Source organism: Clupea harengus, chromosome 20 (assembly GCF_900700415.2).
Source record: "Clupea harengus chromosome 20, Ch_v2.0.2, whole genome shotgun sequence".
NCBI lineage: Eukaryota > Metazoa > Chordata > Actinopteri > Clupeiformes > Clupeidae > Clupea > Clupea harengus.
In genome coordinates this window covers 13,865,993-13,883,492 of record NC_045171.1, presented here as the reverse complement: position 1 = coordinate 13,883,492, position 17,500 = coordinate 13,865,993, and the positions used below count along the sequence as shown (strand labels likewise).

Sequence of the window (17,500 nt, the reverse complement as noted above, 5' to 3'; positions counted from 1 at the left end):
TCTGTCTGTCTTCCTCTGTCTGTCTTCCTCTTTCTTTATTTCCCTTTCTGAATGTCTCTGCTTCTTCCCATGGGTCACTCTAATGCCCTGTCCCCCCTTGCTCTATGTCTGTCTTTCTCTCTCTCTTCTCTCTCTCTTCTTCTGTCCACTTTTCACCTCATCCCTGTCTTTCTCAATATCCCCCCCGCCCCCGCTCTCTCTCTCGGATACCACTGTTACCCTCAATCCCCCTCTCTATCTCTCCACTCACTCTCCCACTGCTTCACTCTCTGCATCCCTTTATCTCTTTATCTTCCTGTCTCACTCTCTGCATCCCTCTGTCTCTTCATCTACCTGTTACACTCTCTCCCTCTCCCACACTCCCTCCCTCTCTCCGCTTCCATTATCCCGTTCTCTATCACTCTCTCATTTGTCCTTTCCCTCTCTCTCTCCTCCCTGTCTCTCTCTCTCTCCCTCTTCCTCTCTCTCTCTCCCTCTGTCTGTCTCTCCCAATAGGCCAGTGTTCGATGATATCCCTCTGAAGGGATTGCGCTATCTGTCCCAGTCTACTGACTCCCTGCACAAGCCCAGCAAGGTCAATGAGTCCACCGAGTCTCTCGTAGATGAAGGTGAGCCGCCCCCGCTGTCGTCTCAGCGGACGCCATTAGCCCGGCCTTGTTTACAGCCGGCAGCATTAGCGCAACCGCTCTAGTGAGTTACCGTATTAGCACAGCGCTAAGCACAGCTGACCGCCAGGTGGCTATCTGATTGGGATGGATGGGCTCTAAAGTCTCCTGGTGCTGTTCTAGCCGTGTCTCATTTGCGTCTCATTTTGGAGAAAAAAAATGTATCTGTCTCTGTGTTGGCAGGTGTGTGTGTGTGTGTGTGTGTGTACTCAAGGCTGTGTGTGTGTGTATGTGTGCAGGCCTCTGTGTTTGTGGGTCTGTATATGTGCACACAGACGTGTGTGTGTGTGTGTGTATACAAGCAAACAGACCATTAGCATCACATCATCACTGGTCAGCTAGTTCAGGTCTTGAAAGGGATGTTTAATTGCAGGCTAGTTTGAGGCTATGGTGTTTTATTTCTTTAACACTTCTTTCAGGAACAGAGATGATTGACACCCAGCTGATGGGTGAGTTTGAGGCGGACGCCAAAGAACTGGAGGCCGACTCCTGGAGCTTCATAGTGGACAAGAAGTACCTGAAGCACCTGAAGAAGGATGCCATCAAGAGGCAGGATGTCATCTACGGTAGGCCGCCTGATGGATGTCTTCTCATCTGTCTCGCTCTGTAGTTGCCGTTGATGTTGCTGCTGTTGTTGTTGTTTTTCTTGCTTGCCTCTCTGGCTTGTATACCCTCTGCAGTGGAGTGTGAAATGTCTGACCTGTCACTCGTTTGAATAGTTTTGTTGTTGATGAGAGGCGTCGCAGCGGTGACGTGACCTCATCAGCAGGGAGAGATGACTGTGCACTTTAAATGGCTCTCGCCGTAGGAGGATGTTGCAGGGAACATGACAGATTACTGGAGTGTGTGTGTGTGTGTGTGTGTGTGTGTGTGTGTGAGTGTGTGAGAGAGAGAGACAGAGCCTGAGTGTTAAAATATGAAAAGGGAAAAAGCATGGAGTCTTGCTTCAGATGGGATCAGAAATGTAATTCAGTTTCATTTCATTTCACACTCACACTGGAGCCACTGTGGGAAGTGTGTGTTTATTGTTGTGTGTGTGTGTATGTGTGTGTTTTTGCAAGTGTCTGTGTGTGTATGTGTGTGTGTGTGTGTGTGTGTGTGTCCCTCTGCTTATTGGCATGGCTGTAAGGGGCGATATTGCCAAGGCATGAAATATAACCAAACAAAAACACAAAAGAAAAACAGATGATCAGATCAAGGGACAAACATATTCGATGTGTTTCTCAGAGTTGATCCAGACGGAGATGCACCACGTGCGGACGCTGCGCGTGATGGCGGAGGTGTACTGCAAGGGCCTCCAGAAAGAGGTGCAGCTGGAGGTCCAGATCCTGGAGCGCATGTTCCCCGTCCTGGACGATCTGCTGGACATGCACACACACTTTCTGTCCTGCCTGCTCGAGCTCAAGAGGGACGCCCAGCTCCAGGCTGGAGACAGTGGGGGATTCGCCATTGAGAGGATCGGAGACGTGCTCGTTAACCAGGTGCGTGTGTGTGTTGTTGTTGTGAGTATTGGAGTGTATGTGTGTTTGTGTTTGTTCAGGTTAGTTAGTGTGTGTGTGTGTGTGTGTGTGTGTGTGTGTGTGTGTGTGTGTGTGTGTGTGTGTGTGTGTGTGTGTGTGTGTGTGTGTGTGTGTGTGTGTTTGTGTGTAACTGTGTGTGTGTGTGTGTGTTGGGTGGGTGTGTGTGTGTGTGTGTGTGTGTGGTGTGTGTGTAGTGAGATGGATATGGAATGAGGCAGTTTGGGGAATTGTTATAAAAAGGAGTTGGATCATTAACCCCATTCAGTCAAGTAGTGCGTACATCTCAAACTCTTCTGTGGAGGAGTGTGTGTGTGTCTGTGTGTGTGTGTGTGTGTGTGTGTGTGTGTGTGTGTGTGTGTGTGTGTGTGTGTGTGTGTGTGTGTGTGTGTGTGTGTGTGTGTGTGTGTGTGTCATTTAGAGGATAGAGGGAGAACCTCCTAAGAGAGGTGAGGAAAGGTGAGGAGGGAGCGTTAGCAAAGACAGAGATGGGTGACATCCAATCACTTCTGTTCTGCATATAGCCTGGTCTAGTTATTTAGCACATCAGTGACTGGGAAGGAAAGGCCGGGACAGATCTTACTTAGATTTAACATTAGAGCTTGTCTTAGTAGAATTATCTAGTTATTCTAGGGGACAATAAAGCTGTTTTATATTTTGATAGAAAGTGTTGCAGTTTGTTGTAGATCTACTAATGAAGTGGCTTGCTCCAAACATAGCTTTTAAAAGAAAAAAATGGCTGCTTTGGTTGATCTTTTTGCATTCATACTACTCTTACTAGTTTTACTGTATTTTGTAATCTATTATGTGTCTCAGTTAATCACAGTTTTTAAAAGAAAAAAGCTGCATTTTTTTATTTACTTGCGTTCCTGGTGTATTAACCTCCTCGTGTGTGTCTCAGTTCTCAGGGCCCAGAGCCGACTCCATGAAACGGGTCTATGGGAAGTTCTGCAGTCGCCACAACGAGGCTGTGAACCTGTACAAGGAGCACCATGCCAAAGACAAGCGCTTTCAGGCCTTCATCAAGGTAAACACAGCAAACAGCAATACACATGTAGTATGTATGTATATATATGTGTGTAGACCCACAACTTTTCACGCCAGTCTATTGAATTGCAAGTGTAGATGAAACATGAAAATAAACTATTTTCTTAGTAATTCTGCTCATATATCAAAATCCTCTCCCGTGTAGTATTCACTGTCACCTTAGTTAGGTAGGACTTCCTGTGCATAGTCAGGCATGTAGAAAATGACACCATTTAACAGAAAAGGCAGGAAATGGACTGGTTGCCTGGAGGTGTCAGACTGTCTCCATAAAACTGGAGGTGTTGATGCATGTGTGCAGTAATGTCCCGTAAGAGAAGCATGTCATTCAGATGTGTGAAGTGGGAGTTGGTTACCACTGTGGCTAACAACGAGGTGTGCATTTGTGCTTGTATTTATTCAGGAGCCCCAGTGTGATTGGTATTCATATATTCATGGTGTTTACAGGCAAGTGTGCATCATGAAAGCTGTCTGTCTTCACTCAGTCTGAAGAATCTCTCCCTCCTTCTTTCTCTCCCTCTCCCTCCCTCTCTATCTCTCTCCTTCCATCTCTCTTCCTGCCTCCCTCACTCTCTTTCTGTCTCCCCCCTCCATCTCTCTCTCTCTTTCTGTCCTTCAGAGGAAAATGAGCAGCAGTATAGTGAGGAGGATGGGTATCCCAGAATGCATTCTGCTTGTCACTCAGAGAATAACCAAATACCCAGTATTGCTGCAGAGGATACTTCAGAACACCAGAGGTAAACACACACACACACACACACATACAAATATTTGTACACACATACCCACTCATATGCTCAAACACACACAGACACACACACACAGTCGTAATGTTTGCACGCACATACACACACAAACCCACAAACCCACAAACACACAGACACACACATATGCACACCTACACACTCTCACTCTGACAGAATCGGGGCTGTGCTGTGGGAGGGGGGAGGGGGAGGGGGGGAGTGAGTGCATATTGATTTTGGTCTGTCTCTACAGATGATGGCAGTTAGCTTAAAACCACAGCCCACTGCCCACGCTGTGCCATCCTGGGTTACACGACACTCAGGGGGACTTTTGGCTAAAAGTCAATCTGACATATTGGCACTGGAAGGACACACTCACATCTCTCTCTCTCTCACACACACACACACACACACACACACACACACACACACACACACACACACACACACACACACAAATCTCCTCTACTAACTCATGCTTTGCCAGAGGCTTATTTCATGACAGAACCAGTCTTTGTTTAAAGAATCTCTGGTGGTTCTCTCTGTGAAAACACACGGTTCTGCGTTCCATATGAGATCATGGCAGGGAACGTCTCCCCTCTCCCTGCGGCTCCTTCCTGTTGTCTGTCTCGGCAGACGCCCTTGTTGCTTCACGAGACAGGAAATGGGTCGGCCGTCCGAGCCAGATCCAAACACAACAGGTGGATGGGGAACCAGATGTTTTTTTGGTCACACTTTATTTGGATGGTCCCCTATAGACTACCTAAAGAGGCTCAGATTATAAACACACTTTATTTGGATGATCCCCTATAGACTGTCTACAGATGCTCAGATTATAAACACATTTTATTTGGATGATCCCCTAAAGACTATCTAAAGAGGCTCAGATTATAAACAAACTTTATTTGAATGGTCTCCCCTATAGACTATCTACAGATGCTCAGATTATAAACACATTTTATTTGGATGATCCCCTAAAGACTATCTAAAGAGGCTCATATTATAAACACACTTTATTTGAATGGCCCCCTATAAACTATCTACAGATGCTTAGATTATAAACAAACAATCTGTTGAAACTCTGTTAACTAAAAAGTATGGTCAAGGTATGGATAGGGACCTGCATAGGGTGCTGCTAGGTGAATATTCACATTGATTGCAGCAAATGATGTAACGCGTGTGTGTGTGTGTGTGTGTGTGTGTGTGTGTGTGTGTGTGTGTGTGTGTGTGTGTGTGTGTGTGTGTGTGTGTGTGTGTGTGTGTGTGTGTGTGTGTGTGTGGTATTGTAGAGGATGAGGAGGACCACGCTGAGCTGACCCAGGCGCTGATCCTGGTGAAGGAGGTGATCGCGGCGGTGGACAGCCGCGTGAGCGAGCAGGACAAGCGCCGGCGCCTGAAGGAGATCCACTCGCGCACCGACAGCAAGTCCATCATGCGCATGAAGAGCGGACAGATGTTCGCCCGCGAGGACCTGCTCCGCGGACGGCGCCTGCTGCACGACGGATCACTGCAGCTCAAGAGCGCCACCGGCAGGCTCAAGGGTGAGCAGAACACACACACGTGATGTCGGGCACCTACTGGACGCCTCCTGGGCTCCTGACTGTCTTTGCAGTCTAATCTGTACTGATGTGGATTCTGATTCTGGGCTTCTACTGGTCACTGTCTGTCTGTACTGTCTGGTTTTATAATATTGACAAGTGGCCATGATACACAGATAGACAAGACAGACGATATGAAACTAGACAGATTTATAATGTTCACATATAGCATGATACACAGATAGACAGTATAATTGAATACTGGAAAGACCAGAGACTAGCAGCAGTGGGGTTTGGCTCCCATTGGTGACTGCCTATGTTCCATGTCTAGTTTCATAAATACATATATGACATGTCATCGTATAGCCGTGATAGACACTTAGACAAGATAGACCTGTGTGTGTGTGTGTGTGTGTGTGCGTGTCTGCGCGTTTTTGTGTGTGTGTGTGTGTGTGTTTCCCCTATTATTTCTCTTCCTCCCACCTCTGTGCAGCATATTCCTCCTACATTCTGTTTTGCCCATATTTTGAATGTTCTGGTTAGTTTTGGTGTCTGACCTTTGACCACTGGTTGCCTCATGACTGTTCTTCCCCAGTTCCTCAGTGCGTCTCATTCTGCATCTCCACATCTTTCTCACTCTCTTTCTGTGTATGAAAGGCCAAGTAGTGAGTCACCAGTTACCACATTAAACTCCATATGGGCCAGTTAGCCACAACAGGAAGTGGGTTGTTAGTCGACGAGGTTAGCTTAGTGTCTTTATTCAGCATGGCTACGTCGTTCTCATCCTCTGAAGTGTATCTCTAGTTAGCCCTTAAAACTCCACATTGCCGTAAACTGCAACAGGGAAACTGTCTATTCCATGGGGCTAGGGTACCATAGTGTCACAGATCCTTTAGCATAATGCCTTATTCTGCATCTGTGTCATTGTATTTCTGTGTGTGAAAGGCCAGTGAGCGTTTCACCATCTAGTTCATCAGGGCCTGTTAGCTACAACAGGAGGTTGGTTGATAGTCGATAAAGCTAGCTTGGCGTAGTGTCTAGTGTAGTGTGCCTCTCTGTTTCTTATTCATCGTCTTTACATCTTTGTTATTATCTTCCTTGGTGCAAAAAACTAGGTTGTCCATTAGATCCAGTTACCTATAACAAGAAACTGTGTGTTAGTCCACGAGGCAGTGGTTTTATGAACGACAGGGCCAGTTGAAGAAACTGTGTGTTAGTCCACGAGGCTGGAGCAGTGGGTTTATGAATGAGAGGGCCAGTGGAAGGTCATGGGTCTCCACTTACAGGTTTTACTGTTGCTGAGGTTCTGCCTACCTACCCACCCTGTCTTCTCCTCCCATTCTCCTCCTTTCAGCTAGGTTCCCTCTGTCTGACCTTCCAGTCAAGTATTACTCATCTGCCTTCTCTCTCACATACTCTCTCTCTCTCTCTCTCTCTCTCTCTCTCTCTCTCTCTCTCTCTCTCTCTCTGGCTTGTTTGCCTCCTTAAAATGATTATTCAGAAAGGTTTTTCTCTTCTCGCTACCTTTCCCTGCTTCCCTGCTCTATTCAAGAAAAGTGTGTAACACTCTCTCTCTCTCTCTCTCTCTCTCTCTCTCTCTCCCTCTCCCTCTCTCTTTCTTTCTCTCTCCATCACCCCCCCCCCCCCTTCCTCTCTCAGATGTCCAGGCCTTGCTGCTGTCAGACATCCTCGTGTTTCTACAGGAAAAAGATCAGAAATACATGTTTGCCGCACTGGTAAGTGAACCATGAGCTGCATTTTATTCATTCAATTCTATATTAACGTTACGGATACTTTTATCCAATGCAACCTGCCCTCCTGTGAAGGCAGGCTAGTTTTTATACCTCACTCTCGGGTTGAAAGCTCCTCACTCACTTTTACTGTTCCATCTCCTAGCCTTTCGGCAATCTGTTTTTCAGTCCTGCTGTGTTTCACTGTAAGATTTTCCGAGCCTGCTGTTGCAGTTGCATTGTACCCCACATCCCCTCCACACACGCACACACACACACACACACACACACACACACACACACACACACACACACACACACACACACACACAACCACACACACACAACCTCTGCCCGGCCCCCAGTCCCACCCCGTTTACAGTGGAGGGGTTGCATAACACACACCCTGCTCTATGCCTTAGGAGGGATGGTTTTAATCAGGCAGGTAGCAGCTGACTCCAGATCACAGATGCGGCTCATATCCGGACCACGTGCAGCTGCTCTGGTGTGTGTGTGTGTGTGTGTGTGTGTGTGGTAGTGTGTGTCAGTGTGTGGTAGTGTGTGGGGCTGGACGTGGACTTAGAGAGAGGCTTGGCAGGCTCTGGCCTCTGGGGCTAGGAGTGACGTTGGCATTGGCTAATTTTTCCACCAATTACTGCTGAGGGGGTTTTCTCCTTTCTGGCTGAACTCACTCTCACCAGCCCTGATGGAAATCAGACACACAGACATACAGAAGGGGGGGGGGACTGACAACATGAAGGAGAGAGGAGAGAAACCAAGAGAGAATAATAAGAGACAACACAAAATAGATGAAGAATAAGAGGGAAACAGAGAGAGACTTTTAAGCTTTGTATTACCAATACAAAGCAAATCCACTAAAACTAAACGAAACACGAGCAAATGGAAACAGTGAGAGAGAAATAGAGAAAGGGGAAAGAGAAAATGAGAAAGAGAAGGAGAGAAAAAGAGAAGGAGAGAGGGAGTGTAACAGTATGGGCTCTGATTTCATTGACGGGCAACTGGTATAGCCTAAAGCAACAAGCAAAGTTCGACACGCATGAACTATAGCTAAACTCCAGTGTTTCCCCTACCGTTATATTAGGGGGGCGCCCCGCCCCCCCAACGGCACCCCCCGCCCCCCCTGGAAGGTCAAGTTAATTTTGTTCAATTTTATTTTCTATAAAGCGCCAAATCACAACGGAAGTAATTTAAGGTTACTTTTCCTATAGAACAGGTCTATAGCTTGTTCTTTTATTAAACAAAATAAATAGCCTTATGTTATTTATCTTATTTACACGACGGCATGTAATTTCTGTCTCTACATGGTCGCGCGTTTACAATTCTCTGCTCTCTGTATCGCGCATGGCAGAGTTCCGCCGCGATGCGCACAAACACACAGACACGTGCGCGCACACACAGGTGAGCACGCTCCCACCAGCGGACAGAATTGGGCTTAAGAACTAGTGCACAGCTACGGACACTTTTAAGCTTCAAAAAACTAATATCCAGGCGTTCATGAATCCGGCAGAGATCTTTTCCTCGGTAGGGTCGACAATGAGGCCCAATGAGAATGGCTACAACAGACGTGGAAACAGAACGTACGTACAGAATGTCCTCACCGAAAATTCAGAAATAGATCTGGCTTCCATTTTTTATCTTTTTCCGTGAGTTGTGCGTGGCCCTTTTTACATAGAGTCTGCTAATAAATCTATGAAATGTAACGAAAATTATTTATTTTGCTGTGAATAATGAAGGAAGCAATAAATCCGATTATTTGCCAAACCCTCAAGACCTGTTGCCATGGAGATTTAACGTTACTTTCTGTTTGAAGACAAGGTAGCAGCTAGTGTTGAAGAATGGATGACTTGAAATTGGACGACTTTAAATTAATATATGAAATTGAACATCAACACCTATACGGATAAAATAAATAAACAAGGATAGCAAAACAGATTGATAAGCAATGAGAACGGCAGAAACACAGGCAGGACGTCAGATGACGAGACAGATCATAGTGACAGGCTGTTTTTTTTTAATTTTTTTCGTCATATGAAGGCTGAGACATTCATAACATCTTATTCAGTCGTACTGGTCCTTTTGTATTGCCAACATGTACACTTCGTTGTGGATAAGTAAAGCCTATTTTGCTACATTTTTGTAGTCCTGGTAATCTTTTGTTTGGCATATTGGTGAGGTTATTAAGAGGACCATTTCTCAATCGTTTTGTTCTTGATGAATTAATGTTTGTTTAATAATCAATTATTTTTCAACAAATAACTCAATTATAATTACAAAGAGGACAATTCATAACTTTTTATCGCAACTTTCACTTGTTTCGCCAATTTCATTGCAACAAAAACCTAAAAATAAAAACTTTCATCGCAACTTTTTGGAAAAGCTCCTGCGAAATCAGGAATTTTAGGCCGCAAATATCTTAAAAAAATGTTCTTCCAGAAGCCCAGAAAGATACACCACTGCAGCGACAAAAGCTGCACACTTTGTGGATAATTGTCATAAAAAGACATGTTCCGATGTTTAGTTGTTATATTGACTGCTGTCATTAAAAGAAACACATGAACACCATGATTCCTTTAAGCGTTTGTGTCGGTGGCCACGCCGCGCCGCGTGCACCGTGCCGCAGCCCCCCCCCCCCCCCCCCCCCAAAGCTGTAAACCTAGGGGAAACACTGAACTCATTTTGCTCATATGAGCAAGATGCTAAGCGCAAACATGGGTGAGTCAGTGCAGTGCTCCCACACACAACATGATAGCTTTAGGTCATGCGCGATAGACTTTGCTCGTTGCCTGTCAATTAAATGATGGTCCTGTATGTTATGTTCTCTCCTTCTTTTCCCCTTTTATTCATGATCTACTGTTCCTGTGAATGCTTTGGCAATACATGTCTAATTTCTCATGCCAAGATGAATTTAACTGAAAGAGGTAGAAAGAGAAGGAGACGAGGGAGAGAGAAATAACAGAGAGAGCACAGATGAATTGAGCTGAGAGAGGGAGAAGGAGAGGGAGAGGTAGAAGGAGAGGGAGAAGGAGAGGGAGGTGAGGAAGAGAGGAACAACAGGGAGCACAGATTCATTGATCTGAGAGAGGGAGAAGGAGAGGGAGAGGTAGAAGGAGAGGGAGAAGGAGGGGGAGGTGAGGGAGAGAGGAACAACACAGGGAGCACAGTGTGCCATGAGTCACAGGCTGTTGCGTAACATGTGTGTGTCTGTCAGACGTGGTGAGGCGAGTTTCCTATCTCCTTCCTCTCTCTCCCCCTCTCTCTTTCTTCCTCTCAGTCCTCCTCTGTCCCTCTCTACCTCCTCTCTCTCCCTTTCTATCTTCTTCCCCTTCACTCCCTCTACCTGTCTCTCTCACAACTCTCTTTATCTCTCTCCTTCTTCCTCTCTATCTCTCTTCCTGTCTTGCTTTCTCTGCTGTGTGTGTGTGTGAGTGTGTGTGTGTCTGTGTGTGTGTGTGTCTGTGTGTGTGTGTGTGTGTGTGTGCGTGTTCGTGTGTGCGTGTGTGCGCGTGTGCGTGTGTGTGTGTGTGTGAGAGAGGTGGCCGCTGGAGGACAATGATGTGATCAGGGTGGCTGGGCTGTGAGTGACTGAAGCAGGCAAGCGTGTCATTTCCTCTCTGCTGGCACCGTCACGGCGATGGAGGGATGAGAGATGATGAGGCAGGGGGGGAAGAGTGACAGCATGTGGGAAAATGACCCTTATCCCTTCATCTGGGTTTCCCCACACATCTGATTCTGATCCACTCAATAATGATCAATCCTGTATCTGTCTGTTCTCAGTCTTTCAATCGTTTTGTCATTTGCTCATACACTTGACCTCTCTCTTTTCCTTCTCTCCTCTCTCTCCTTTACCCTCCATCTTTTTGCATCCTTCCCTCTTTCTCTTTATTTCATTCTATCTATCTTCCTTTCATTATTTGTTTTCTGTTCCCTGTATCTTCCTTTCCCTGTTAATCACTTCCTGTCTCCCACTGTGTCTGCTCTCTCTCCCCCTCTCTCTCTCTCCCTCCCTCCCTCTCTCTCCCTCTCTCTCTCCTCCCTCTGTCTCTCCCCTCTGCCCTCCCCTCCCATCCGTGGGCCCTGCAGGACCAGCGGTCGACGGTGATCTCCCTGCAGAGGCTGATTGTGCGCGAGGTGGCCAACGAGGAGCGCGGTCTGTTCCTCATCACGGCGGGCACGGATAAGCCAGAGATGGTGGAGGTCCACGCCAGCTCCAAGGAGGAGCGCAACAACTGGATGCAGCTCCTCCAAGACGCCATGCAGTCCATGTGAGTCTCACACAGGAGAGATGGGGAGGGATGAAGAGAAGAGAGAGAGATAGAGAGGAGAAAGTTGCAGAGAGGTAGAGAAGAGAGAGAGAGAGATGCAAAGAGTTAGATAGAGTGATGGAGAAAGAGCCAAAGGAGAGAAGGACGGAGATGTTGAGAGATGGAGAGAAAGATAAGACAGAAAAAGAGATGGAGAGAGGGGAAATGTGTAGAAAGATATTTATCCTGACAGGCAACAGGTATAGACTGAAATGGATGGCAATGGAGAAAAAGAGAGAAAAACGTGGAACGTGAGGACTTGGAGAGAGGGACAGAGGGATGGAGGAGAATGAAGCAGATGAAAAAGGAAAGCAGACAGATGAGCTATGGACAGATAGATCTCCTGATGGGCAGAGAGACTGACTGAAAGTGAAAGACGCCGGGGGAGATGGAGGGAGGGAGCAACAGAGCGAAAGACCAAGATAAAGTGAGAGAGAGAGAGAGAGAGAGAGAGAACTACAGCAGGCGAGAGAGAGGGAGAGGGAAGAAAGAGGGTAAAGTAGAAAGAGAAAAATGGGATTGATTGATAAAAAGATAAATTTGCGGTGGGAAAATGATCTCTCCATCCTTATGGAGGCTGTGGCTAATCTGTGTGAGGATTAATGATGGGGGGAGAGGGCTGTTTGCTTTTCTCTTCTCACAGATTAGCCATCTGCAGCACCAGAGAGAGAGGGATAAGGAAGAGAAATAGATAGGTGGAGGGAGGTGGAGAAGAATAAAGAAGAGAAATGGATGTGTGTGTGTCTTTGCGTATGTGTGTGTGTGTATCTTTGAGTATGTGTGAATGTGTATGCGTGCTCAAAGACACACACACACACACAAGCATAGACACATACGCAAAGACACACACACATTCATTTCTCTTCTTTATTCTTCCCCACCTCCCTCCACCTATCTATTTCTCTTCCTTATGGTGTGTGTGTGTGTGTGAATGAGTGATTACTGGTTGATGTGTTTCCCTGCGGGCCCTTTTCTCAGTCTTATAGAGGAAAAGAAAACGGTGTGTGTGTGTAAGAGAGAGTGATGGTTTAAGCTGATGTTTCTGTCTCCCAGAGAGAAGGATGAGGATGAGGGCATTCCCAGTGAGACAGAGGAAGACAAGAGACTGATGGAGAGCAAAGCCAAGGAGCTCAGAGGTAAAAAAAAAAAACACACAGAAAACACAAAAATGTGTGAAGTGTGCGTGTGTGAAGTGTTTGTGTTTGTGTTTTGAGGGATGTATAAATGCAAGTTTGTTTTTCAAGCTCAATGTACGAGTGTGAGCATGTGTGTCTGTGTGTGTGTCAGCTGCTTATGCGGTGCTTTGTTGTCAGTCAAGCAATCAAAAGTGTGTTTCTTTGTCTCAGTTTTTTAAATTTTTTGTTTCACCACTTCATCTCAATTCAATTCAGCTCAATTGTGGAGAGATACTTTGGAATTCTAAGTCTTCAGTCAAGCACAAAATAAGCTCCTGAAAATCTTTAGTTTTTTTAACCAAAACACAATTTAAATTTTCTCCCTCTCTTCCTACCTTTTGGTGTAATCCGCGATTCGTTTTCGCTAAAGGTTGTTGATATTTGAGCTCAACAGCCGATCAGATTACGTCTCTCTCTTCCTTGCTCCTGAAGAACTGGAGGACCACGACGAGCAATTTGCCAAATTTGACAAAAAGTATCTGAGATTAGAATCATGGACTGTACCTTTAACATATTTCTCTCTCTTTCTTTCCCCCAATTCTCACTATCTCCCAAATCAAATCAAGCCAAATCAAATCAACGAATGCTTTATCGAGGCATTTCATTGCCGCTAAAACTTCATAAAGAGTGAATAACTGCAAACAGCAACCTTGTCTCTCTCTCTCTCCTTTTTCCTTGTCAGATATTCTGAAGAAGAAGGATGATCAGATCGTGAGCCTGCTACAAGAGAAGATGAAGGTGTTCCGGGACATGTGTGACTGTGGACAAGTAGACGACGGTTCTTCCTGTTCCAAGATGCTGTTCCGTGCCTGCAACGATGATGTGCCCAAAGGAGAACCCATCATGAAGGACGCGCTCAAGGAAGGTGAGTACACGAGGTCTCTGTTACTTCTTTCTCTTTTTATATCCCTTTCTCACTCTCTCATTCTGTATATCTCTCTTCTCTCTTTCTCTCTTTCTCTCTCTCTCTCTCTCTCTCTCTCTGTCAAACTCAAATTAAAAGTGCTTTATTGACATGAAAAATAGGCACCTGTATTGCCAAAGCAGTCATTACATAAAGGAAATCAGAAGATATACAGATACAGACACATTGACAGGTACAAGAAATCAGAAGGCATCTTTGGCAGGCAAAGAGCGTAGAGGCTATCACATGTTTCAGAAGTCGTTCCCCTTTCTAGAAACAAGATATACTTAAAACATTATAAATGCATCAGAGTCATTTTGAAAGTAATGCTATTTTAGCCAAAACAAACAGCCATTTCATGCACTCACAAGTTTAAACCTTAGCAAGCATCACCAGAACAATGGTGGATGCATTATTCATGTGCTTAAAGATAACAAATGTTTGGTGAGAAGAAGCCAGCCACTTTGAGGTCGCCTGGTCTGTTTTAAGCCCATTTCCAGTACTAATGTCCCTGTGGTTTGTCACTAAGTGAGTTAGCAGTAATGCAGTTAGCAACATGACGTGTGGGCCATGTCTGTGTGTGTGTGTGTGTGTGCGTGTGTGTGTGTGTGTGTGTGTGTGTGTGTGCTATCTCAGCGATGTGTGTGTGTATGTAAATGATGTAATGTGGTATGGTTGTGGTTGTTATGGTTGTTACTGTACGCTAATATGTCTCAGTGTTAGAGGTTGCTACCATGCGTAGGTACTATATCTTTTAGCAGGCACTTAACTTGTCTATTGTGTATGTTTGTGTGTGTGTGTGTGTGTGTGTGTGTGTGTGTGTGTGTGTGTGTGTGTGTGTGTGTGTGTGTGTGTGTGTGTGTGTGTGTGTGTGTGTTTCAGTTGAGACGCTTCAGACGCTGGTGAATGGGAGTCTTGGCGGGGCCGTGGGGCAGCAGGTGCCCCAGGAGGCGGTGGGGGGAGTGGGCCCTGTGAGTCTGCCACGCCGGGCAGAGACCTTCGGAGGATTCGACAGCCACCAGATGAACATATCCAAGAGTGAGGGGCTACAGTTTGTCTTTCTACATCTACCTCTCTCTCCATATCTCCATTACTCTGTTTCTCTCTCTCTGTATCTCCATCTCTCTCTCTCTCCATATCTCCATATCTCCATCTCTCTCTCAGTCATTTCAACTCCACTTTGGACATATAAACACAACTAACATATCAAGGAGTCTTTTTCTGTCAGTCTCTTTCTCTTTTTCTTTTCTCTCCCTCTCTCCTTCACTTCTCATCCTCCTCAGTCAACCTCCAATACAATAAAACCGCCCAATTTTAGAGCAGGGGGTCTCTGACCGCATTCTTGCTCTGTTGTTCAGATCTGCTCTGTTGTGAAAAGGCCAGCTAGCACCTCTCACAGCACTCCTCACACGGGGAGAGGCTGCTATCCTTCTTACTCTACCTCTCCGTGACACCCTCAACCTGGCCTTTTCTTCTGCCTTTCTCTCTCTCTCTCCGCCCTCACTGTCCCGTTCTCTCTCTCCTCCCTGACTCTCCCGTTCTCTCTCTCACACACACACTCTGCTCTCCAGCGCTCTTTCTCACTTACAAGAGAACGAGTGTGATGTCTTCCTCAATCTCAGTCTCTCTCAGTCTCCCTCAGCCTGTTTCTCAAATCGAATCAAATCAAATCAAATCAAATGATGCTGTACTGGCATGAATGACTGAACCCCATTGTGGCCAAATACACATTTGAAAGAGTGTACATATTATTGATTTGAAATGAAGATTTTATACGGTGTGGTATTATATTATTATAAAATATTATCATTCATTAATTATATATTAGAATGTGGTGAAAGAAACTTCATAATTGCATTTCCGTAGCCTACATTGCTTTTAAATGAACGGTTAGATCATGCGCTACGTCGCCTAATATCAAATCATGCACGCATATTACATTCAATAAAAACATTTAAAAAATTACTCCTTTCCATTTGGGAAAGTGATTGTTCCAAACCATCTTTTAAAAGTGGGAGCATGTTGGCCTAACGTCTGGGATTACTACTGCCAAAAGTTTCCTCTTATTTTTGCCCTCGATCTAAACTGTAATCTCATTGAATAAACAATACTGATTGGTCAAATTCCTTACATTCCCACTCTGCCACCTAAGAAGTTGCATATTTTTGCATATCTTGGAGGCGTGCGGGTGGGTGGGCGAGCGGGTCGTGTTATGGACTCATGTATCCACGCGGCAAGAATCTCTGTACTGTGCCCATCCACCAGACCGCCACCTACACCGCCCGCCTAGGCCACACTGCGCACACCGCCCGCCTGCATCACATTGGAAATGAATTGCCGCTTGATGATTTGTCGCTTCCCCTGTGAAAAAAGCATGTCAGTCTCTCTCACTCCCTCTCCTCTGTCTCTCTCTTGCCATCTCTGTCTCCCTTGATCTCTCTCCACCTCTCCCTCTCTCTGTTCTGCTCTGCTCTGTGTAAAGTGAAGTGTTGTTGAGACCCTGCTGTAACCCAGGGCAGTGTGAGCCCCACCTCCCCCTCATTACCAGCAGCAGTCTCAGCACAGCTGCCTGCTGCCCCTGCAGAGGAGGTGGCCAGCTGCATCCGGAGCTGCTGCTGCTGCTGCTGCTGCTGCCGTTTGGTCTCATCAGAGCTATAATGAGACACACACACACAATCACTCACGCACCCAGCTACAGACGCGCACACACACACACACACACACACACACACACACACACACCTACAGACATGCACACAGACATATACAGACATACACCCTTTCTCTCTCTCTCGCGCGCGCTCTCTCTCACCCTGTCAGACACACCTACACCACACAGACACACCTACACCACACAGACTCATACAGACATACACTCAGACACGCACACAGAGTATATTCTTCATGATCCTGATCTCTTCCCTCAGATGGAGACAGAGAGGACGGGGAAGACGCAGCAGATCTGAGGAGGACAGAGTCAGACAGCGTGCTTAAGAAGGTGAGGAACACACTCTCTCTCTCTCTCTATCGCTCTCACACACACACACACACACACACACACACACACACACACACACACACACACACACACACACACCACTCACACACAGCCACAGCCACACACATCAGCACAATGCAATGAGGAGGAACAGCAGTAGTATCAAACACTCCTCTAATGGAGCCTTAAGGATCAGTGTTGCTGCTGCCTCTCTTATGTGTCTGCCTCAGTCCTGCTTTAGTTGAGCCCATAATGATCAGGTGGATGGAACACACTCTCTCTCTGTCTCTCTCTCTCACACACACACACACACTCTGGCTCACACACACATGTGTCTGCCTCAGTCATGCTTTAGTGATCAGGTGGATGGTACTGTCTGCACTGCCTCTGTGTGTGTTTGTGTCTGTAGCGAGTCAGGCCTGTAGGTCCTCTTTTAGAGTGGATGGTGTGTGTGTGTGTGTGTGTGTGTGTGTGTGTGTGTGTGTGTGTGTGTGTGTGTGTGTGTGTGTGTGGTTCTGTACTCATAAAGTGTCTGGGTATGGCTCATATTTCCTCTGTAGCGAGTCAGGCCTGTAGGTCCTCTTTTAGAGTGGAGTGTGTGTGTGTGTGTGTGTGTGTGTGTCTGTGTGTGTGTGTCATGATTCAGAGTTATTAATCAATATGCCAGATTCATGATGACTACTTCATTATTCAGAAGAAATGCCTAGCCTTCCTGTTTTCCGTCATGACATTAATGCTAAGCTAGAATTTAGGCTAAACTTCTTGTGTTTCTTGATGACATTAATGCTGAGATGCCATTTCGACTCATGTTCCTGTCTTTCTTCATTCCATTAATGCTGATATAGTGTTGATAAGTTAACGTCC

General features: G+C 46.0%; 1 protein-coding gene across 7 annotated transcripts in view; it reads left to right on the top strand.

The window, feature by feature from the left end:
- Positions 1–17,500, top strand: part of LOC105893030 (A-kinase anchor protein 13) — a 107,944-nt gene that overhangs the window by 81,875 nt on the left and 8,569 nt on the right. For all 7 annotated transcript variants that reach the window (XM_031587089.2, XM_031587090.2, XM_031587088.2 and 4 more), the window contains 12 exons: positions 496–608; positions 1,085–1,231; positions 1,893–2,146; positions 3,084–3,209; positions 3,846–3,963; positions 5,259–5,510; positions 7,167–7,243; positions 11,339–11,520; positions 12,613–12,695; positions 13,417–13,599; positions 14,521–14,676; positions 16,566–16,636. In XM_031587089.2, coding sequence (XP_031442949.1) covers positions 496–608; positions 1,085–1,231; positions 1,893–2,146; positions 3,084–3,209; positions 3,846–3,963; positions 5,259–5,510; positions 7,167–7,243; positions 11,339–11,520; positions 12,613–12,695; positions 13,417–13,599; positions 14,521–14,676; positions 16,566–16,636 — 1,762 coding nt within the window. The remainder of the gene's footprint in view (positions 1–495; positions 609–1,084; positions 1,232–1,892; positions 2,147–3,083; positions 3,210–3,845; positions 3,964–5,258; positions 5,511–7,166; positions 7,244–11,338; positions 11,521–12,612; positions 12,696–13,416; positions 13,600–14,520; positions 14,677–16,565; positions 16,637–17,500) is intronic.